Genomic DNA, 25,207 nt, shown 5'->3' with positions numbered 1-25,207 from the left:
GCCTGGAGGTTTCCCTCCACCAAGTCCTAGTGCTCGGCAGCTGCTCCCTCCCCATGTCACCCTGGAGCTTGGAGCTTCTCTCTGTGCCATACAAAATGTACCCCCAGAAATCCCCAGCCCGGGATGGACATGGATGTGGACACTGGGCTCAGTGCAAGCCTCCTGTGTCCTTGTAAGATGAGTTTCCAGCACCAGCCGACACCCACAAGGCTGAGATGTCCCAGGATGAGAGCATGGAGCCCATCCTGGCCTCCTTGGTGGCGGCCTGGTCCTCTCCCTGCCTGTGCCTCTTAAGTGCATCAGCACCTTCAGAGCTGCCCTGGGGGTTCCCTGAGCACGCAGGTCATGTGGGACTCCATCCCCCACTCCTGCCCTTGGCTACATAACAACCAAAGTGGCCAGAATGAAACCGGAGTCTGACCCTGGGCACCCACTGTGAGACTGGGTGTCAGAGCCTTGCTGCTCTGAGTGGGACCCCACGTTCCCTTTTTCTCCCACGCCCTCCTCCTGCCTAGGGCATCCTGAGCTGTGCCAGCCATTGCCCCTACTCTGTGGGGTTCAGCCTCCTGACCACCCTATCGGCGACAGCCAGCACCGCTCACTCCCGTCCCAGCTCTGCTTCCCTCCAGCACCTTCATGATCTGAGGTCCTCCTGTGGTTCCCAGGCTTGCCTCTCCCACTTAGGAGGATACTCAGTGAGCCCAGGGGAGGCGGAGACCATGCTGCCTCATACTGAGACGTTTTGAGAGACTCCTGAGCGCCCAACATGCGGTGGGCTTCAGTAAATACATGCTGAAGGCAAGAAGCCTCAGTTCAGGGGCCACATCCTCCCAGAAACCCCCCTGCCCATGTGAGTAACGCCATGGACATCCAGACCACCATCAGTTCCCTGTGCATTTCTGCTGCACTGTACTGTTTACATTATTTTCTCTTTATTGTTCTATGTGTCTAGACCCTGTCCTTTCTCCTTTGCAGGGAAATTATTGAGGAATAACAGAGCAGTCTGCTGCAGAGGGATGCCCGCATGGTGGCCCTGGGGACTGCACCACGCTGCCCTATGCATCCTTATTTGTGCTTGAGTGCCCCTTGTGGGTATCTGGTAAACCTCAGCGTCACCTCTGTGTTCAATCTTGATGTTCTCAGGATGAGCAGAGTTCTGAGGACAGGCTACAGTCACTGGGCAGGAGGACATTCCTCGTCATCTTTACCCTGGCTTGCCTGCTGGTGGTCAGCACGGGGCCCACCCAGGCTCACTTGGTATGGCTGGGGCAGGGTGACTCTCACATTCTGGTCTGGGCACTTGGAGCACACCCACTGCAGGGAGTGTCTTCCCTATTCTAAGGGAACAACAAGCCCAGGCACAACAACGTTACTGCCTCCTGCAGCCAGGTGTGCACCCAGCAGCTGACACACAACTGCCGTCTCTGCGCACGCTCAGAACAACTAACATTCATCGTGCCCATTCTGTAGATTCAGACACTGGAGTCCCAAAAGTAACTTTCCATGGGGTCCCTGGCCAGAGGAGACACAGCTGGGAGAGTCGCATGGCACCCCCTTATGCTGAGCCCGAGCTGCGAATCACAGACCTCACAGGCTGAATGCTGACTGTTTGCAGTGATGATCCTATTTTCATTTTCCACCCGGTTAGCCTCAGAGACCCTCACTCTATGTTAAACCTATCAGACCATCATACATACACACAGGCACGCACACCAGGAGTTCCAGAATAAACCAGAAACACACACAATAATTCAGCCGATAAGACCTATATGAACTAGGAAACTGATGCTTGGTAAACAGAGACCAATAGGCACGGTCTCCGTATCAGCTCAGGGAGCTCTGCTGACTGCTTTGTTTTCTCTTTCCAAGGAAATTTTAGTTCAGCACCACAGCCTGACATGTCACAAATAGCAGGGAACAGCCTAGTAACCAAGGCACTGGTTTCACTACCCTGTTATTTAGAATCCACTTGAGATCACCTATAATTGCAACACATCCTTACATGGGCAAAGTCAGGAATTCCCTGCTGGCTGCAGTGTGGACGAGGAGCAGCTCTTCTCCAAAGACAGAGACACAGCTCGCCGGGTCTATTTTGGCTGAGCCAGAACAGGAGGCCAGCAGACAGGCGAGCCCACACCACCCCGCCCCGAACTTCAGAAATTATCCACTTCCCACAAACATTCCAAAGTACTGATCTTACAAAACACAAGCTGTATTCCATGTACATTTAAAACACAGCCTTGGAACAAAAAAGCATGTGGTTTCTAGGTCAGATATAAGCCTCTGTAAGTAATAGAATGAGAATTCTAAAACATGTATGTATGTATGTATGTCTACTGGACGTCTAATGTAACAAGGGAAGACAAAGCTCTGTTAAATATCCACTCACATGTTAACCTGGTTATAACCGAGTCCTACAGTCGCCTGCAGTCTTAAACAACGACAGTACTCTGGCATATGAAAACTGAAGGCAAACTTTTAATCTGTAAATCACAACATCCTTGGTGTTCACTTTCTCTACATAGGCTTTTTGCTCTGGGAACTTCTCTCTCTCTCTCTCTCGATACCATCTATCAAACATAAGCTTCATCCCAAATACTGACCCAGGACATCTGAACAAAAACACTTTTTCCAGCTAATTCTTGGATTCGCTTTTACTTGGCCAAAGGTAAAGCTGTCTTATCACCGATGAACTGGTCCACAGGCCAATGTCACCTGCCAGTGATTTTAGAGATGTTTATACATCATGACTGATGATTGGGTTAAATAGCTAATACAGTACATTCAGCTATGATTATACATGTGATTAGGCCAAATGTGGCCAAGCGCGACATTCCCAGAAGCTCTATGAGCAAAAATGTACAGGACGAATGAGTCTGGCTTTGCCAGGCCGACTCCTTCTAGTACTAAATGATGTGAGGAACGGGCCAGGAGTAGAAGGACGGGTGGAGTCAGTCTCCATTGGTGCAAGAGCAAGAACTCAAAAGGAAGTAAAATCACATTACAGAACCAGGTCATTGACGAGCAGGGGAAAGATTGGGGCCCCTAGCCTGAGACTTTGGCCGGGGTGGGGGGTGGGTGGGGAGGGCAGTTCACTATGGATCCTGTCCCACTAAGGGTGCTGATGGATCCATAAATCATCATGATTGTGATGCTAACAAATGGTGTCAGCATCAGCTACTGCTTCTGGGTGCCTGCAGCGAACTGAGCAAGTCCTTTCATCCCGCCTGCGCTGGGGGTACTCCCATCTTGAAACTGCTGAGAGCAGTGCCATGCCCAAGGCCCTGGCCCCAGGGGAAGGGTGAAGCCGCCATCTATCCAGGCCCTTCCTCCTGCAAACCCAGGCTCAGAACTGCGGCACTAAACTCCACTATCCTGATACTGCAAAGAAACACAGCCCAGCCTTCTGTGGTCCTTTGCTCTCTTTTTGAACTACCCTTTCATAAACATGCATGTATGTACAGATGTGCCCACTTGAGAGGCCACCTTCAGCGTCAGCATTTCTGTGCTCTGGAGAGGTCCAAGGCAAACTTCCAAACTCTGTAATCAATCAGCTCCTTCGGTCATGGGAACGCACTGAACACACATGGTTTTTAACCCAATCGCTTGTGGGTTAACAACAACAACAAAAGAAGTCAAGAGGCTATCAAATCCCAACAAACAAAAAGCACAGTAGAAAGTATTCTATTCTAAGCTTGAGAAGTTGCTCCACTTCCAGAAAGGGAAGTGAGAGAATCCCACCTTAGGGCACTGAATTTGACTTATAAAGGCTGGGAGCTTGCAGCATCCAGGGAATAAAATTTTCTGTTCAATTTCATCTGATGGTCATTTTTTCACCTTGATAAGCAAATGCATCTTCCTAAGTGCATCATGAATATGCAGCTGTTTCTGCCTCATAGGGTTACTTATGACCACTCCTCTTAAAGAACAGCTCTCCCATCCCACAAGCAGTCTCAGGCCCTCTGCAGCCCCCGCTCCAGGAGCCTCAGCACAGCCCCGCCCCAGGCCCACCAGGAAGCCCCCACGCTCCCCATCTGGGCAAGAGGTTTGCAGCGCATCTGAAACAAAGGACTGCAATACATTTTCCCAAGGAAATATCAGAGTCTATGGAATGACTCCAGTTGGATTCTCGGCTGTTACTGTGGCCTGTCTGCTTCTCATCACTCGTCCCCACACCCTCAACTGCATCCTCTGCTTCTCCTCGATCCGTGCCTGACAGCTGCCGTGTGATTTTTTCACAGAGTGAATGGGACTGCACCACCCCCCAGACCAGATGCCCTCAACAACTGACAATGAAACACAAATTCCGGACCTTAAGTGCTGTGCAGGGCATAGCCCAGGGCTGCTCCATGAACTTTCTGTGACACTGGAACATTTTAGATCTGTGCTACCCCTTGTGGGAGGCTCTTGCCAAATTGAAATGTAGCTAGTACAACCAAGGAACTGAATTCGCAATTTTATTTATTCTAACTGACTTGAATTTCAAAAGCCTCCTGGCTGCCCTACTGAAATTCAGGGATCCAGCCCCGGCTGACTCTGACCTCCACCTTGCCGTAAGCCAGGCGTCTGCCCTGCGGCACCACCACACCACCAAGTCCCGCTTGACCCAGGGCCTCCAGTGGGCTTGGCACACACTTCACTTCCCTCCCATTTTCACTTGGCCAGCGTCCACTCTTCAGATCTCAGCACAACCATCTGTCCCCAAATCAAGAGACCCGTTTCTCTTCTACCCTCCCAAAACCTGGTCTCTTCCTTCAGGTCACTTGCCACAATTCAGAATTTCATAATGACCTGACAGCTTGACTCTCCCCAGATCTGCAAACTCCACACAGCAAAGAGCACAGTTCAGCCAACACCATGTCCTAGGATCTCATGCAGAGCCAGCTATGGGGGCAATCAGTAAGCATCTGTGGTCTGTCTGCACTGTGGGTTGTCAGGCTTTTGAGAAACAAGTTGAGAATCTAACCATCAAAAACTCTTTTTACTCCTAAGGAAACGTGGTCCCCAAGGCCAGTGTGCTAAACAAGCTTTCAGAGCATGTGTTTTCTACATTTAACATCCTACAGAGGATGGAATCCTCTTAAGGAAGCCTCCAAGCACCAGGCACCAGCCTCACCGCCATCCTGCATGCTGGGCAGAGCTCCACCTGCTCTTGTCTTTAAACAACTGACCTCCATGCGGATGCTGTGCAGAGCCACTCTGTAGACTGGACAGAAATAAAGTGGCTGTTCCGGCAGTTGATTGTTATGGACTGAGCATTTGTGTCCCCCAAACCCGTAAGTGGAAGCTCTAACCCTCAATGTGATGATATTTGCAGGTGAGGCCTTTGGAAGGTAATCACAATTAGATGAGGTCATGAGGCGGGTGTTACGAAAACACTGGGATTCGGTCTAGGTCCTCCTGCTCCCCACACAGAAAGCCAATCACTGAAACAAGCAGTGCCAACGAAAAGGGCTTTAATCAGCTTTAATCAGGTGCTGCAGTCAAGGAGATGAGAACTCAGTCTCAAAGCCATCTCCCCGATGGACTAAAACTTGGGGTTTATACACCAGAGAAGAAAAGTAACTATGTGTGAGAAAACAGGAACTAGGGAGGGGTACAGAAGCAGACATGATGAAGGAGGGCCTGGAGAAACATGATTTGATACTTTTTTGAGAGGTCTGGGCATCCTTTTCCTGAAGAAGGAACTCAAGATAAAACAAATGTAAGTTTCAAACTTTAAGACCAGGGTCAAGTTCTCTGTTTATCCCAAAGAACTGTCTACAGGACTATTGGGCTGGTTTCAGCGGGGCCTCCATGACGGGATTAGTGTCCTTATGAGAAGAGAATCAAACAGACCTCTCTCTCTCCACCATATGAGGATACAGCAAGGTGGCGGCTGTCTGCAAGCCAGGAGGAGGGTCCTCTCCAGAACCCAACTGTGCTGGCACCTTGATCTTGGACCTCCAGCCTCCAGAACTAGGAAGTGTGTGTTGTTTCAGCTGCCCGGTCTGTGGTGCTTGCTAAGGCAGCCCGAGCTAACTGAGACAGGCTATCTGCGGCTATGAGGTGACACTATATGCATTAGCAAATGCATCACTTCCTCAAGCCACAGGTCTGCATCCGGGGGAAACTTGTTCTATCCACCCTACAAATCTATGGTGCGTTCCAGCAAGGTGTGCCAAGTGAGCACGGCTCTGACCACAGACCCAGGGGAAGAGCTGAAGCCACAAGGCAGGATTCCAGGTGGCTGAGAGGAGGAGGGCCGCCTGCCCACTGAGACGCACACACACCTCTGGAGTCACATGCAACAGGAATCCAGCTCCTAAGGCTCTGCTCAGGCCCCTTCCCCATCTGCCAGGCCGCCATCTGTCCGCCCACACCTCCCTGCATGTCACCTCCCACCCGTGGCCCCAACAGGCCCTCAATGCCCTCCCTCCAAGTCAAGAAACGCAGGAATCAAGGTGGCATTCCACCATGCCCACCACCAGGGGGCAGCAAGGGGCCAGAGGACCCCCAGCGCCTTCCTTCAGGCAACGGCGGGGCAAGATGAGCCTCGGCACAGGCGTTCCAAGAACACAGAGAGCACCCGCATGTCCCAGCTCACCTTTCAGAGTTGGCATCGGGCTGTCCTGTCCATCAAGGGGTCCTAAGGGGTCATTCGGATCCGGAACGTCCACTTCACCTGGGAAAAAGAAACCAGGATAGGTATTAAACAAGTTTTCCTTTCAGGAGCCTTTAATTTTATGCAAAGACAATGACATTCTAGCAAAACGACGCAGTATTTGTAGAAAACACAGAGGGATAAGACATTATGGTAACCTCTAGAGGGATTTTATAGTGATATAAAGATATGACCTAACAGTAAAAGTGACTTTGAAGCTTATCCCAAGAATAGCAAATGTGGGGGCTTTGCAAAACAGGTATGGAAATAAGTCAGTGGAGCCTGGGCTTCATTCAGAGAGGGACAGAGAGTGGGAGGGAGAGGCAGAGAAAGAAACCAAAGCACTGGCTGGCAAAATCAAACATTTCTGTAGCCAGATGCCGCAGGCTGCCCTCCAGATGGAGGTCCTGGTAATTGGGTAATAAATTCAGAGTTGGAGAATTTCTTAAGCAACTCATTGTCCTCCCCATCCCCAGACCCAGTGGCAGCAGCCAAGCACCCACCCCACAATGTAAAGGACATAAATGGGTGCTGTGGCTTTTCACTTCCATTCTTCTTATCATTTCTAGTTCAAATTTACCCACCCCGCAAAAGCCAAGCCCTGAGCCATCTTTCATAAAATGTCCATGAGCAACCATTTAGAAGAAACGTTTCTATTCTCTAAGTCTCCCTGCAAACCACACACCTCTCCCAGAGCAATCCTACCATTCTTCCCCAGGTTAACAGTTGTGTGTGTTTTACTCTTCCTCAACAGTAGGTAAACCACATGGGGCCAGCTGGTGCTGCATCCCTGGGGGAGGAGGAGTGGTTCCATCATGGAAACCTGGACAGAAGCACCTTCTGCTACAGAACAGAGGCTGGCGTCAGCTATGCAAGGCGATCCATGGATTTCTGCTGAAGTATTAAAGACTTCAGTTTGGATTTGAAATTTTAAATCAGCACATTACACACACCATCACTCAGCACTGTTTAAATGTAGAGAGACCACATGAAATCAAACATACTTGCGCTATATACACACATCGAAAAGAGACATAAAAATTATTAACTGCTTAGAAATTGACAAATGGTGTGAAACACTCAAATAAATACATACCCCAAAGAAAAATAAGCTTCACTAGCCCAATTTCCCTGTGGAAAAAGAGTCCTAGCTCTTCCCAAGTCAGTTTCTAATTCAGAAATGGAGGCATTTTCACGTGTGGAAATTTCACTTCCTCTGCCAGTCAAATGCGGTTAATAAACTCAGCATGTCCAATCACGAGACCCTTAGAACTGACACTTTAAGTTTCAACAAAACTAGGTTGTTATTGCTAATCTGAGAAACTAAGACACCATTTATATCTTGAAATTTTAAAGTGTCGTCTCCCTATACTACATAGTTTGGGCTCACTCCAGATACCGCAGCCTTCTAAAGTTGATAAGCAAAGTGTGACAGGAAGTATGTGAACTTGTAGGATGGGTACAAGTGAAAACAGGGCTCAGTGTTTTCAGCAGAACCCAACAGGGTTTCTCCTAACCCGTAAAAGAGCTAAGAATACCACCTTTCCGCCAAAATAAACAAAACATGGAAACAATAATAACAAAACTGCCACACACACACTCACACACACTCACACACACACACTCACACACACACACTCACACACACACACACTCATCATCATCATCATCATCATCATCAAAATGTTACTATTAGTTATCTGGAATTATAGGTAATTTAAATTTCTTTTATTTCAATTTAAATGGCTCTACTGTGAACAAGTATCAATTTTTTAATGTGTGTGAGATATAATTCACACACTATAAAATTCACCATTTTAAAGTGTGCAATTGAGTGGTTTTCAGTACATTCTCAAGGTTGTGCAATGATCACCACTATGAAATTCCAGAACATTTCATCATCTCCCCCAGAAAACCTCATTCCCATTAGCAGTCATCCCCCCGCCAAGCCTATCATGTCTCCTTCAGCCCCTGGTAACCACGGATCTGCTGCCTCTATGGGTTTACCTATTCTGGACATTTTCTATAAATGAAATCATATAATATGCAGTATTTTGAACAAGCATCAATTTTATAATTATACTTTTTAAAATGCATGCCCTGTAGTAGCAAAAAGAAAAAAAAAGAAGAAAGCATACTGTACCAGGGGATTAATAAACAAGGCCATTAATAAGGCTCGCTCAGACCACTTCCCAGAGTGGGGGGGCTGGCTCTACAAGGAGAAGGGGATGTGGAGAACGTACGTGAGGCCTCAGAGATGACTGAAGTATGAAAGGGAGGAACTACCCCAAAATGCCGGAGCTACTAGGATTGCTGCTCCCAAGGTGGGGCAATTTAGGAGCAGCCAGGCTCGCCTGGTGGGGAGACCTGCACACGCCCCCACTCCTGCTGCACACAAGCCGGGAGGAATGGCTGGCTACTCGGAAGATCGGGGAATGATTTCAACTTGGCCAGTTTAGGGGCCACCACAATGGATGTTGCACTGGGCACACGTACTGAGCACATGCTTCTGCACCTAAAGCGCTATCACCATTCCTGACCCAATGACTTTGTGACAGCCTCACACCACCACAACCTGCCTCGGTGGTGACTGCCAACCCAATATGGCTGGTGACTCATCACGGTGGTGCGCCCTGCAACATCTCCTAGGTGCCTGTGCTGAGTCGTTCTTTACATAAAGGCCTGTTTGGTTACACCTGGTGCAGGCACCCTTGCACCCCAGCTAGATGACGGGTTCACTAAGCAAGGTCCCTGTCCTGGTTAGTTGCCTGGATTTAGCTGGTGGAGCAAGAGAGAGGCCACACGGCCTTCTGGGCCACCAGAAAAGAGATTCTGAGAGGCGATTCATCTGTCCTGACTCCTCAGGACTTCAATATATTTTTCTCCTGAAAATGAGGACCCCACTCTAGCCAAACCATACGACCTTCGTTTGGGTAAAATGCTCGTCAGTGTGCCCTACACGACCATCAAGAATGTCATCCATACGACAGACACAGTGCCCTGACTTTTCTCTGTTGGAACTGGGTCATTTTCACTGTAAAAACATCACAGTGTGGCGAGGTGAAGCCAGAAGGAAACTCAACCCTTGGGTAGGTCGGTAGGGGAGTGGTGATTTATAAGCTCCTTTTAGCTTTTTACTTTTAAAGAAAGGAAAACATTTAATATGAAACAAAATTTAAGTGTGGCTGGTATAATGAAACGGCACGTTCAATATCTAGTTTTATCCATGTCAAAAATACACACGACAGTCTAGAAGCAAAGACTAAATATAACGTAGTATCCTGGTCAGGACCCTGGAACAGAAAAAGGATATTAGGTAAAAAATCAGGGGAAATGAATAGTGTGAACGTCAGTCAAGAATAATGCACCTGTATTATGCGGCAAATGTACCGCGCCAAGGTAAGGTGTTAACAACAGGGGAAACTGGGTGTGGGGTGTGTGGCCGCTCTATGTACTACCATCACGACTTTTCTATAAATCTAAAACTAAAGTAGAAAGTTTACTGAAGAACAATTACACATTTCTATCACCTTGTTCAATCCCTTAAAACCAAGTCTCACAGGTAGAGAACTGCATAAAACATCTACCTCCAAATACTTTACATTCTTTTTTTTTTTTTTTGAGACAGAGTTTTGCTCTTGTTGCCCAGGCTGGAGTACAGTGGTGCGATCTCAGCTTACTGCAACCTCTGTCTCCCGGGTCCAAGTGATTCTCCTGCCTCCGCCTCCCGAGTAGCTGGGACTGCAGGTGGCCACCACCACGCCCTGCTAATTTTTTTATTTTTAGTAGAGGCGGGGTTTCACCATGTTGGCCAGGCTGGTCTCAAACTCCTGACCTCAAATGATCCACCCACCTCAGCCTCCCAAAGTGCTAGGAGTTTACAGGCATGAGTCACCGTGCCCGGCCAATACTTTACATTCTTAATGGTGCAATCCCTGGTAAATGGCCTCAAAGCCAAGTGTGTACCCTAACCCTATGAACAGAATCTGACACAAATTCACTGGATTTAATATGTTATTCAATGATTTAGATAGCACGCTGGCAAATACTTAGAAATTAAAACATTTTGGAGAATGTTGGATTTTTTAGCTGAGTCCTACAGGAATTGTCATTGGCATGGTGACATCAGCTCTTAAGCAGGAATTTGTAGCAGATTCTTGGAAGCACTTTACGAATGTGTTGTATATTCCAGGCTGAACCAATTGGTGTCTACAGAATGGCCAAAGTGAAAGGGTTCACTGTTGATACTGATGATGCCAGGTTGCTGTTAAGAGACTCACATCAGGCCTGCAATAGCTGGAGGTGCAGATTTTGAATAATTAGAAATTACATAACCAGGCCAGGTGCAGTGGCTCACGCCTATAATCCCAGCACTTTGGGTGGCTGAGGCGGGTGGATCACCTGAGGTCAGGAGTTTGAGACTAGCCTGGCCAACATGGTGAAAACCCATCTCTATTAAAAATACAAAAAATTAGCCAGGCATGGTGGCAGGTGCCTGTAATCCCAGCTACTTGGGAGGCTGATGCAGGAGAATCGCTTGAACCTAGGAGGTGGAGGTTGCAGTGAGACGAGATCACGCCACTGCACTCCAGCCTGGGTGACACAGCGAAACTCCATCTAATAAAAAAAAAAAGAAAAGATACATTTATATCTGTGAAGTAGCAAGCACGTCTGTTCTGATTCCCAGGCACTACCTTCAGTATCACAATCATTGTCTCATTAACAGCAGACACGCCATTAAGCAAGCATTTATTAATGAAGTTTTACCTATGCCCTTGGATTTGAGCCCATGGTGCTATTCTGGTTTTGATTTGTGTTTCTTTTAAACGTGCTTTGCTATTCAGACTTTTCATCCATTCATCTCTTCACCTGTTGATCTGAATCAGTATGCTTACTGTGATGTAATTAGATGCAGCCTTCAGAATGTTCAGACAACTTCAAAGCAGTCTCTTTTTAATTAGTAAGGTTATTTTATTCACCAGAGCTTGGCATTCTTGGATTTGGTTGTCCTCATGTGAAGGTATAATTTGCAGGATGTGTGAAAGAACAGAAGTCACGGCAGGGAAAAAGCACAGCCTGAGAAGGTGGCGGTGCTGCAAACCAGACACCCCCTGAATGAATGGCAAGGATAGATTTCACAATGAGCTACGTTGCAAGCACACTCCGTGCACCCACTGGCCCACTTACAAGTGCAAATGTCACTCGTGTTCCAGAAGAACTACTCAGCTCGGCAACAGGTCAGATCAAAAACACCCATGATGCTAGAAAAGCAACAGTTAAGGTAGAAAAGTTAAAAATTGGGAAGGAGGAGAGTATAAAGTTGTGACAGGGGAAGCCCATTATTAGTCTGGGACCTGGGTCAGGAAAAGTATGTCAACAGCAAATAGCCCTGACACTGTTTTGGGCAATGCTTTACTAAGACACTGCACCCTGTGTTTTAATTGCAGCTAGAAAACCAAACAGCATTCAAGGTGGGCTGCCAGTACCTAATTGGTAGTGGTCTTAACAGTCTGTAATTTTTTATTTTCATTATTTCTAACTCTGAGTTGAGTAAATACTCGCCTCTGGTCTTATATTCCTTCAAGGGCTGGCTTAACTCTACTTTGGAAATAGGGAGTTAAAACTCAACCACCTGAAAATGGAGTAACCGTTTCACCAATTTAAACTTTGCTTCGATTCCACTTCTACAGCAAACGTATTAACCCCCAAGTGAGTCAACGTACCAGCCGAACTCCCTTCAATATTGCCTTCATAAAGCTCTTTCTACTTTCTGTCTCTGACAGCCCCCAGAGCCTCCAACAAAAGCCCACTGTCAGGGGCCAAAAGAATATTTAGCTGAAGGGGGAGAGAGCCCGTTCAGGTGGCTGAATTGAGGCCTTTCACAGACCTTCTCTCTTCCCAGCGTCCACAGCCCTGGCAGCGGTGAGCCCGGCGGGCCTGGGAGGCCAAATGCCGCACCTCCACCCCCACCAGATACAGTGAGAAGGTGAGATCCCCTCATCACTGTGACACGGAGCTGAGGCTTTCTCTAAAGTGGCTGCTTGTTTCTGCACCGAGACCAGCAGAAAAAGAGCAAACAGGAATGCTAAGTAAAGGCTCCAGGTTTATTGTATCTTTTCATCTAGATTCAAAGAAGTGGCTCTGGAATATTCGTTATTCCCATGCATACAAAAGGTTACTTTTTCACCTTGAATCTCTGGAAAGTTTTAATTAAAGGGAGGGATGTAAAAAAAAAAAAAACCCACCCTAATTAGGAAAGAAACTGCACTATCCTTTGGCAACGAAAGCAGATGTCTTCCATTCGCTTAAGGCTTTTCAGGGGTGTCCAATCTTTTAGGTTCCCTGCGCCACATTGGAAGAATAATAATTGTCTTGGGCCACACATAAAATACACTGACACTAACAATAGCTGATAGCAAAAAAAAAAAAAAAAACCTCATACTGTTTTAAGAAAGTGTACGAAGTGGTGTCGGGCTGCATTCAAAGCCGTCTGGGCTGCATGTGCCGTGGGTTAGACAAGCTGGCTTTAAGTTAAGGCCAGGTCTGTAGCAGGCTCCACCTCCATCAACCAAGTATCCAGGTCCCAGGCTATGTAGTCAGAGGCTAACCCAGAGGGGGTTCAAAAGCAGAAGATTCTCTGGCAGCCAGAATTTGCTTCAGAGTCTTGGAATTAAACAGGGGTAAATGTCTGATATGATCACAGGAAATAGCAGTGATTCTTTTTAAGGTGGCTTCTGTGTTAGTTTCCCAGGGCAGCCACAACAAAGCCCCATAGATGGGGCGGCCTAAACAATGGAAATGTCTTGTCTCACAGTTGACGAGGCTGGAAGGCCAGGATCAAGGTGTCAGTAGGGCAGGTTCCTTCTGGGGCCAGGAGAGAGGATCTGCCGCGGGTCACTCCTTGCTTGCAGACGGTGGCTTCTCCTTCCATCTCCTCACTGTCTCTCCATGCACAATGTTTTTCCGTCCAAATCTCTCTTCTTACAGGTCACCAGTCCCATGGGGTGAGGGCCCTGATGACCTCCTTTTACCTTAATTACCTGCGTAAAAACCCGATCTCCAAATAAGGGCACATTCTGAGACACAGAGGACTAGGACTCCTGTGTTTCTATTTTCGAGGGACACAATTCAGCCTATAAGGGGAAGCATCATTTGTCTTCAAAATGTAGTGCTGACTTGAGAGTGACTCACAACAGCAAGGCTCAGCCTGACAGTGAGTGCCGCCCTGAGAAGGGATGGATAGACTCTCTGGGCTAAGTTCAGGTGTGCTGGGACTGCCCACATGCTAGAGGAGCTGCCAAGTTAGTGACTCTAGTGCCCCAAACGCCTCCCTTCTGAGGCCAACTCTCACTTATATGGAAGCTGCCTCCAACCCTCACAGCCATCCGCTGAGACCGGCGGTCCTCCCACTTCACCCCTCCAGGGTTTCCGCCGCAGCTGCGGCCCCTCCCTAGGCCTAGTCTTGTGCCCAAATGAGTTTTTCAGTTCTTCCCTCTTTGGCTGACATTTCTTTTTCTCATAATATTTACACCAGTGCCACTCCGCGGCTCTGCGTGTCAGGCCTGGAGGCCACACCAGGGATGGAGGCGGCGCTGGCCTTCTGCAGCCTGACCACTGTGGGTAACGACCCTGTTCAGCATTCACACAGCCCCCATTCCATGCACACCGCTCACAACCTCCCCACTCCGCTGCCCACGTCTGGATCTTTTCTTGCCTCCGCCCGCTTGCGAGTCTCTCCTCCTCTCCAGTCCTCTGAATGGAAAAGCTTTTCCTCTCTTTTCATCCTGACTCCTTGAAGGCTTGCTTTAAATAACATCCAAACACCCACAACTCCCAAACCACCTGTCCAGGCCAGACCGCTCCCCTGAAAGTCGACTCAGAAATCCCACCACCTGCCCACACCTCCACTTGTGTGTCCAGGAGGCACCATGCTTGACCTGTCCATGCCGCAGTCCGGCCTCCCGTTACACACCTGTGCCCTGGCGGGCCGCCCAGCTGCATCAGTGCTGACTCCACCCTGCTCCCAGCTAAGGCCACAAGGCTGGAGTTAGCCTTGGCTCCTTTCCTCTCAAATCCCAAGCCCAATCCATCACGAAATGCTGTTTGCTCTATCTGCAGAACGTATCAGGACCTGCCCTGCTAACATGCTGGGGGCGACTGCAGCAGCCCCTGACACCCACCTGCTCTCCATGCAGCAGCCACAGGAAGCCTCTCAAAGGGGCTTCAAACACTGTTACCTACAAAACACGGGTGAAGCTCAGACACATCAGGTGGGGTGGAGGAGGCCAGACACAAAGATGCGTGCTGTGCAGTTCCACTCACACTAAGTTCAAAGGCAGGCAGACGTCGTCCGTGGGGATGGCAGTCAGAACACAGCTGGTTTCAATGCCTGGGGGAGCAGGTTGCTGGGAGTTGCTGGAGTGGCTGCTGTTAGGTGGGTGTATATACCACGTCAACATTCATCAAACTATATACGCTGGCAATTTATGTCCTTTTGTAGACATCAATTACATTTACAAAGTTTACCACATTTTTAAAAATCTTTCTCATACAACATTACATCCTTGAGCAAGGCCCTCCCTGACCCTACTCAAAATGTCAAATACGTCCCTCCACATGTACACACACGGTCCTAACCTAACCACTCCCAACTTTTCGGTTGAACTTTTCCCTTAATGCCTTCCATGAGATGACTGTTTATTTTTCTGTCTTGCCTTCATGGGGCCAGGAGATTCTATCTGTGTGTTCACTGCTATCCCCAGCACCTGAAGAGCAGCATGCAAGTCGCTCATTAGGTGGACGAATGAATGAGTGAATAAATGCTCCTGTACTCAGTACTTTCCAGCATCTTCCCACTTACTCAGAGGAGAAGCTAGTTCCCTTCACTAGCCCTACACACATGGACATGGGTATACACACACATACACACACACACACACACGAGTTTGCTCCTGGGGTGGCCTCCACTCCTCATCTCTCCCTCCCTCAGCTCCAATTCTAGCCACTCCCCTGCAGTTTGCATTTATTTTTCCCTCTGCCTGGATAATGCTTCCCCATATGTGCATGTGATTCACCCCTCGCTTGGTTTCAGGCCCCTGTTTCAGTGTTAGTTCCTACCCAAGGCCTCCCCTGAACAACCTGAAGACTGCTTAGCCCTACTGTCAGACTGCTGTCTTCCTTGCTGTATTTCTTTCCAGAGCACTGTGTGTGTGCACACAAGCATCTGGTTCACTGTCTGTCTTTGCATCAGAATGCAAATTCCAGAGTCTACATGATGGTGACCTGTCCTACCCCTGGAACAGAGCCCAAGATGCACCAGGCACTCAAAAAATATCTAATGAGTAAACAAATACTTTGGTGACCACCATCATGTTCATTTTGCACGAGGAGTCTCTGAGTTTCGGCTCACAGTCTGAAGGCTGGGCCCAGGACTCATATCTGCTCCAGATGCGGGGTCATGCCTGCTACACCAGAGGCAGATGACAGTGTCACAGTTCAGAGTCCCTGCGACACAGCTCTGTGGCCCTTGAGATCTGCTGCAGGGCATGGGCTCCTGTTCCTCCACAATGCTAGACAGCACTGACCAGCTCCACTGCCTTGTAACCTGAAATGCCCCAAAATTCTCCAGGAGCTCTGGCAGGCCCAAGGTTCCACAGTCTCTCTGATAACATCCCCTTATACATGAGCATATATATCTTTACAACTCCAAAGAAACTCCCATGACTTTAAAACTCTACCATATGCTACTCAACCAATGAAAGAGCCAACGGATACAACATCCACATGATAGAAGCATCTCCAGGACATTTCACTAAGTGAGAGAAGCCAGACTCAAAAGGCAATATAGCTGGCACCAGTGGCTCATGCCTATAACCCCAGCACTTGGGGGGATCACTTTGAGCCTAGGAGTTCAAGACTAGCCTGAGTAACATACGGAAACCCTGTTTCTACAAAAAAAAAAAAAAAAAAAAAGAGTCAGGTATGGTGGTGTGCCATTTGTGATCCCTGACACTCCAGAAGCTGAGGTGAGAAGATCACTTGGGTCTGAGAGGTCGAGGCTGCAGTGAGCCATGATCATGCCACTGCACTCCAGCCTAGGCACAGAGCAAGACTCTGTCTCTAAATAAGTAAATAAACAAATAAATAAACAAGCAATATACTAGAGAATCCATTTCCAGAGTGGTAGAGTGGTATCTAGGATGAACTTGCTCGCTGCTGACACCAACAAAAATATGAAGTGAAAATTGTCTACTGAAGGGAGCCTGCTGAACCTTGATAAGAAGGTGGGTCTGTGACCAGTTCACCTGGGCTGCTCCCACTGCCCTCCCTCCCCAGCTCAGTGGTGAAGTAGCCACGGCCACCAACCTCACAGACAGCGAGAGACTCTCCACGCTTGGAGCTCTGTGAAAAGTACGGGCCCCATAACAGAGCCAACATTGTGTCTGGACTTGCAGCACTCTGGGAAATCTCTAGATTCGCCTCAGAACTCAGCTGGGGGCGGAGGGGTAGGGTAGATGGCAGGTGGCAGATACCCCTGGGGCATTATGAAAACCACAGCAAACTGCTGGCAACCTCAGCTGCCTAGAGCTGACTACAACTGCAGTCAACATGAGCCTGACCCTGAATTTAAAAGGAAGTCCTAAAGAATCAGAGGACCTACGGAACTTCAAAAGCTCTGACACATTCCCCGGGAAGCGAAGAGGCTGTATGCATGCCCCGAAAAGACCTGGGAAAGGACAGGACACCACAGTCACTCCTCTCTGGGTGACCATGAGACCCTGTGACCCTGTGCAATCAGGAAATGAAAGCTAAAGCCGTCTTACAAACTCCCTGAAGCTGGACAGCATGCCGAGTCTGTCTCGTACAGATCCTTGATAAAAGATGTCAGAAACACAGGCAAGGCATGTATGGAAAGGAAATCTGATCAGTGACTGGCTAATTATATACAATTATACTGGCTCGGCTGTGACCCCACAGAATCCAGGATTTAAAAACAAAAAGAGGCTGGGCGTGGTGGCTCACGCCTGTAATCCCAGCACTTTGGGAGGCCAAGGTAGGCGGATCACGAGGTCAGGAGTTCAAGACGAGCCTGCACAATATGGTGAAACCCCATCTCTACCAAAAATACAAAAATTAGCCGTGTGTGGTCACAGGTGCCTGTAATCCCAGCTACTCAAGAGGCTGAGTGAGGCAGGAGAATCACTTGAACCCAGGAGGCTGCAGTGAGCAGATATCGGGCCACTGCACTCCAGCCTGGGCAACAGAACAAGACTCTGTCTCAAACAAATAAATAAATAAATATAAAAAGAACTTCAAAAATTAGCAGATAACTTAGTGGTCACACATTACAGGAAATACATAAACCAAAGAACTAGTAAAGGAAAGCTGCTAAACTAACAGTAACAAGGCAAACACCACCAACCATCAAATGAAAAAGAAAAAACACAGTATCAACAACAAACTTTGAAGGGTATGGGGATTTGCTACCCAAATTGTCCAGTTTTTAACAGAGAATTACAAGACATGCCAAGGAACAGGAAAGTATGTCACATGCACAGAATGCGGGAAAAAGTGGCCAAGATTTTGAACTTAACAGACAAACACTTTATCAGCACCACATGCTAATCAACTGAGCTAACCAGCCACACAACACAAGACTTTAAATAAGATGTTATAAATATGTTCAAAAAAATAAAGAAAAGGATTATCTGAAGAATTTTAGATTACAATACCTTTATCTTCCTAAACAGAGAATAGTAACAAGGTGATTAAAAGCATCGAACAGAAATTCTGGAGTTGAAAGTGTCATAAGTGAAACTCACTAGACAGACTCAGCAACAGACTTGAGCTGGCAGAAGAAAGAATCAGCGAACTGGAAGGCAGGTCAACAGAGATAGTCTAGTCTGCAAAGAAAACAGAATGAAGAAAAATGAACAGAGCCTACGAGACCTGTGGGGCACTATCAAGAATACCAACACACACATAATAGGAGTCTAGTAGGAGAAGAGAAAGAAGGAGAAAAAAATACTTGAAGAAAACGTAACTGAAAACTCACCAAGTTTGTTAAAAGTATTAATTTACACATTTAAGAAACTCAAAGAACTCCAAGTTGGATAAACTCTAAGATATCTACAACCGGGCACATCATAGACTGTTGAAAGACAGAATCTTGAAAGCAGCAAGAGAAGCAGTTTATCTTGTAAAAGGGATCTTCAATAATGTTAAAAGTTGGCTTCTCGTCAGAACCCAGGGAGACAACACAACCACAGTGTTGGGAAAGAAAAAAAAAAGATTTTCAATCAAGAATTCAATATCCAGGCCGGACGCAGTGGCTCACTCCTATAATCCCAGCACTTTGGGAGGCCGAGGTGGGCAGATCACCTGAGGTCAGGAGTTCAAGACCAGCCTGGCCAACATGATGAAACCCCATCTCTACTAAAAATACAAAAATTAGTCAGGCATGGTGGCGGGCACCTGTAATCCCAACTACTCAGGAGGCTGACGTAGAGAATTGCTTGAACCTGGGAGGCAGAGGTTGCCAGCTGAGATGGTGCCACTGCACTCCAGCCTGGGTGACAGAGCGAGACTCCATCTCAAAAAAAAAAAAAAAAAAAAAAAAAAGAACTCAATATCCAGACAAACTCTTCTTCAGAAATGAAGGACAATCTAAAAAAGTTGATCATAGAAGTAGAGAGTAGAATAGTGGCCACTAAAGGTTGGGTAGGGGAAGGACAAGAGAGGATCAGGGGAGATTGGTCAATGGGTTCAAAGTTACAGTTACAAAGAGTGAGCTCTGGTGAGTAACAATGTAATGTATATTTCACAATAGCTAAAAGGGAAGTTTTTGAATGTTGTCACCACAATGAAATAAATGTTTAAAGTGATGGACATGGTACTTACCCCATTTTAATTATTATACAATGCATACGTGCACTAAAATATCAGACTGTGCCTCATAAAAATACAGAATTATTGCATCAATTTTACATAAAAATTATATTTAAAAACTGAGAAAATCTATCATTAGCAGACTACCCTGTAAGAAACAGTCAAGAGTCATTCAAGATGAAATAAAAGAACACTGGATAGGAATTGTATTCACATGAAGAGAGAAATAAAAGAGTTCCAGTAAAGGCAACTAAGTAGATACTATGAAAGACAATATAAACATGGTTTTTTTTTTTGTAATTTTTTAATTCACTTACTTGTTTTAAAAGACTACTGCATTAAGCCCCAATTGTAAGACCGTGTTGATGGACTAATAGCACATAAGATATAAAGTCTATGATACTAATAGTTCAAAAGAGAGGGAAGGGAAGCAAGATATTTTGCGGAAAAATTTTTGTATACTACCAAAACTAAGTTAGTATTAATCCAAACTAGATTTTTAAAAATTTAAGATGAAGCCACTAAGAAAATAATCCCATCAAATATATATATATAAACAAATAATAAGGGAATTTCACAAGTATATTAAGAACTATCTAATGCAAAGAAGGGCAGGAATAGAGAAATAAACAAGACATCATTATGACATACAGAAAACAAGTAGCAAAATGATAGAAGTAAAGCGTACCATATTGGTAAGTAACTTAAACGTAAGTGGGTAAAAAAGGCAAATCAGAACACCAAGACTGGCAGAATGAATTTTTTTAAAAAATTACCCAAACATAGGCTGCCTACAAGCAACACACTTCGAATTCAGAAACACAAATAGGTTTAAAAGATGTATCATAAAACAACCACCATGAGAAGTTTGGAGTGGCTACACTAGTATCAGACAAAATAAAACTACAGTCATGTGCTCCATAACTACAAACCATATATAAACCGTGGTCTCATAAGATTACAGTGGAGCTGGAAAATTCTTATCGCCTAGTTACACTGTAGTGTGATGCACTACTCACAGGCTTATAGTGATGCTGTGTAAGCAAACCCACTGCTCTACCAGTCGTATGAAAATACAGCACAGGCCAGGCGCAGTGGCTCATGTCTGTCATTCCAGCACTTTGGGAGGCCGAGGAGGGCAGATCACGAGGTCAGGAGATCGAGACCATCCTGGCCAACATGATAAAATGCCCATCTCTACTAAAAAAAACACAAAAACTAGCTGGGTGTGGTGGCGTGAGCCTGTAATCCCAGCTACTCGGGAGGCTGAGACAGGAGAATAGCTTGAATCCAGGAGAAGGAGACTGCAGTGAGCCAAGATCGTGCCACTGCACTCCAGCCTGGCGACAGAGTGAGACTCCGTCTCAAAAAAAAAAAAAAGTACAGCACATAAAATTATGTCCAGTACATAATACTTGATAAAGACAATAAAGGACTATGTTGTTGGTTTATGTACTTATTATACTATACTTCCTATCATCATTTTACAGTGTACTCTTACTTTTAACTGTTAAACAGCCCCCACAGGTCCCTCAGGAGGTATCCAGGAGAAGGCATTGTTATCACAGGAGATGACAGCTCCACGCGTGCTACTGTCCTTGAGAACCTGCAGTGGCACAAGATGTGGAGGTGAAAGACAGTGATATGGATGGTCTGGACCTTGTGTTGGCCTAGGCTAATGTGTCTGTTTGTGCCTTTATTTTTAGTTTAAAAAAGAATAAAAATAAGAAAGCTTCTAGAATAAAAACATTAAAAAAACTTCATACAGCTGTGCATGTGTTAGTGTTTTAAGTGTTATTACAACAGAAAGAGATTAAAAAACTAAGAAGTTTATACAGTAATAAGGTTACCTTAAGCTAAGGTTAATTTATTATTGAAGAAACAAATTGTTGTTATAAACAGTGTCCAGTGTTTATAAAATCAACAGCAGTGTACAGTCATGCCCTAGGCCTTCACATTCACTCACCACTCACTCACTGACTCATCCAGAGCAACTTTCAGTCCTACGGGCTCCATTTGTGGTAAGTGCCCTATGCAGATGGTGCATTTAAATCTTTTATACTACCTTTTTATTGTACCTTTTCTATGTTTAGATATGAAAGATACACAAATACCACTGTGTTATAATTGCCTGTAATTTTCAGTACAGTAACATGCTGTACAGGTTAACAGCCTAGAAGCAATAGGCTCTACCATATAGCTTAGGGGTATAGTGGGCTAAACCTTCCATGTTTGTGTAAATACACTCTGTGATGCTCACACAATGACAAAATCGCCTGGTGACATATTTTTCAGAACTTTCCTACCATTAAGAGACGCATGATTGTATAAGACAAAAATCATTACTAGAAACAAAGAAGGACACTTTATACTGCTAAGAGGGTCAACTCATCAATCTATTATAAATGTATATGAACTTAACAACAGACACCCACAGTATGTGAAGCGAAAACTTACAGAAATACAAGAAGACATAGACAATTCAACACGAACTGGAGATGTCAACACTTCACTTTCAATAACAGAAGAACTAGGCAATACATCAGTAAGAAAACAGAAGACTTGAACAACATAAACCAACTAGATACAACACGAACGGAACACTCCATCCCAAGTGCACAATATACGTTCTTCCTAAGTGCACATAAAACATTCTCCAAGATACTAGGCCTTAACATAACCTTTAATACATTTAAAAGGATTAAAAATCACAAAGTATGTTTAACCACAATGGAAAGAAATTAGAAACCAGCAGAAGAAAATCTGGGAAATTCACAAATATATGAAAACTAAACAAAACATTCTTAAATAACCAATGAGGCACAAAAGAAATCACACACAAAAAAATTAGAAAATACTTTGGAATGAACAGAAATGAAACACAACATAAAATTTAAAAGGCACAGCTGAAAGAGTGCTTAGAGAAAATGCACAGCTCTAAATTTTAGTCTACTTTTTAAAAGATTTTAAATCAATAGCCTAACTTTACACCTTAAGGAATTAGAGAAAGAAGACCAAACTAAACCTAAAGCTAGCAGAAGGAAGGAAATAACAAAGATTTGAAGGGAGATACATAAAATAGAAATCAGCAAAACACAGAGATAAATCAGTAAGACCAAAAGCTGGTTCTTTCTGTTTTGTTTTGAGAGAGTCTCGCTGTGTTGCCCAGGCTGGAGTACAGTGGCGCAATCTTGGCTCACTGCAGGCTCCGCCTTCTGGGTTCATGCCATTCTCCTGCCTCAGCCTCCCAAGTAGCTGGGACTACAGGCACCCGCCACCACGCCCAGCTAAGTTTTTGTACTTTTAGTAGACACTGGGTTTCACTGTGTTAGCCAAGATAGTCTCGATCTCCTGACCTCCTGACCTGCCCACCTCGGCCTCCCAAAGTGCTGGGATTACAGGCGTGAACCACCATGCCCGGCCAAGACCTGGTTCTTTGAAAAGATATTGGCAAACCTTTAGCTAGACTGACCAAGAAGAGTCTCAAATTATTAATATTAGGAATGAAAGGCAGGAATTACTATGACTTTCAGAAATAAAAAGGACGATAAAGGAATATTAAGAACAATTTTGTCCCAACAAATCAGATAACCTAGAGGAAATGGACAAATTGCTACAGAAATGAAAACCACTAAACTGACTCATGAAGACATAGAAAATCTAAATAGATCTATATTAAGTAAAGAGGTTGAATTTATTTAAAAAAAACAAAAAACAAAAAACCTCCCAGAAAGGAACACAAAGGACTAAAAGGCTTCCCTCGTGAATTCTCCCAAATGTTTAGAGAAGAATTAAAGTCGATCCTTCATAGTCGCTTCCTAGAAAGAGAGGGGATACTTTCCAACTTATTCTATGAGGTCAGTGTTACTCTAATGCCAAAACCAGACCAAAACATAGAAGGAAACAAAACTATACATCAATATCTCTAATGAATACAGACACGAAAGTCCAAGAAAATACAGACAGCACATCTTCCTTGGAGTAATGTCTTTTACTCCATAATGTCTAACACATGGATTGACAGATCAGTAGGATGGAAGTTGACAATACAGAAATGATCCAAATATGTATGAAAACAAAGACTATTAATAAAACAATTTTTCAACTAAACGGGAAGATGAAGGATGAATCCATAAATCATTGGGACAGGACAGTTATTTGAGAAAAAAATAAAGCTGAAGTCCTATCTCCTTCTTCATAAAAATGTAAATTCCAAATGATCACACATATAATACAAAACCATGAGTGAAGAGCTCTGTTCATTAATGAGAAAAAAGACTAACAATCCAATAGAAAACCAAAAGCACTTTGAGAGGCCGATGTGGTTGGATCGTGCAGTCAGGATTCAAGGCCAGCCTGGCCATTATAGCGAAACCCTATCTCTAGTAAAAATACAAAAAATTAGCCAGATGTGGTGGCGGGTGCATGTAATCCCAGCTACTCAGGAGGCTGAGGCAGGAGAACTGTTTGAACCCGGGAGGTGGAGGCTGCAGTGAGCCATGACTGTGCCATTGAACTCTAGCCCGGGCAACAGTGAGAGACTCCATTTCAAAAAAAAAAAGGACACAAAGTTTACATAAAAATAAATTGCAATAGCTAATAAATATGAAAAGGTTCAAAACTACAGTGCTAATTAAACAGAGGTAAACTGGAATAAGAGAGAGAGTTCATGCGTGACAATGGAAGGGCTGGGAGGCAGATACCTATGGCCTGGCCCATGGTGTGAACGATGCCTCAAAATCTCTGCTGCACCATATGGACTTCTACCAAAACCAGCCATGTGCCTATGCACAGTTCCACAGCCAGGATTTTATCTTCCAGGTTATTTGGAGGTGCAACTATAAGGATGCTTGTTCCAGCTCTGATTGTCACAGCAAAAGATGGGAGACTATCCAAATACCAATCAAGCCCCAATTCGTTAACAAATTATAGTATAGACACACAATTGTTAAATGCAATAGATAACATGGATATAATAAAAATACAATAAGGACAGCAATATTCACAAGTTTTGAGTGTTGGGCACTGGTTAAACCACTTCTCCTTAGTTATTTTGTTTAACTCTCAAAACAGTGCTAAGTTTCTATTGTCACCCCATCACCACTGAATTAATTGCCAAACTGCACTGGGCTTGCAGCTTGAAGTAAATCTGTGTGTGAGATGCAGAAAGTCAGCAGACTCACCAGTAAGTAAAGCAAGGCGAGAACCACGGTGTGTCCCTTTCATGCCATTCCTGAACACATGTAGCTTGACCTGTTACAGTCACCAGACATCCCAGATGAAACAAATCCATATAGAGGCTTTAGGGAGGGAAACCCGGTGAGCTGCTGTCTGAAGTATTTTCGCACATTTAGGCATTTCTTTTTTCTTTTCTTTTTCTCTTTTCCTGAGGCAGAGTCTCTGTTGCCCAGGTCCAGGCTGGAGTGCAGTGGCGCGATCTTGGCTCACTGCAACCTCCGCCTCCCAGGTTCAAGCGATTCTCCTTAGGCATTTCTTTTTCAATTAAAAAAAAAAAAAAAAAACTAGTTTAATTTTTCTAATAAAAAAAGTAAAATAAAATAATTCACCTTGGAAATTCTGATTTTAATGAGATTCTCTAGTTCTCTTAAAATTTTAAAGTGTTAATGTATTATAGGCCAGGCACGGTGGCTCATACCTGTAATCCCAGCACTTTGG

At 45.3% G+C, this 25,207-nt stretch overlaps 1 protein-coding gene across 1 annotated transcript in view; it reads right to left on the bottom strand.

Annotated features, from left to right (window-relative positions):
- The window catches only part of ROR2 (receptor tyrosine kinase like orphan receptor 2), a 226,696-nt gene that overhangs the window by 45,866 nt on the left and 155,623 nt on the right, over positions 1-25,207 (bottom strand). Inside the window, 1 exon segment of the mRNA XM_017854463.1 lies at positions 6,587-6,664. Coding sequence (XP_017709952.1) covers positions 6,587-6,664 — 78 coding nt within the window.

Source organism: Rhinopithecus bieti, unplaced genomic scaffold, assembly GCF_001698545.2.
Source record: "Rhinopithecus bieti isolate Rb0 unplaced genomic scaffold, ASM169854v2 scaffold_38761, whole genome shotgun sequence".
Taxonomy (NCBI): Eukaryota; Metazoa; Chordata; class Mammalia; order Primates; family Cercopithecidae; genus Rhinopithecus; species Rhinopithecus bieti.
This window is presented reverse-complemented; position numbering and strand designations above follow the sequence as displayed.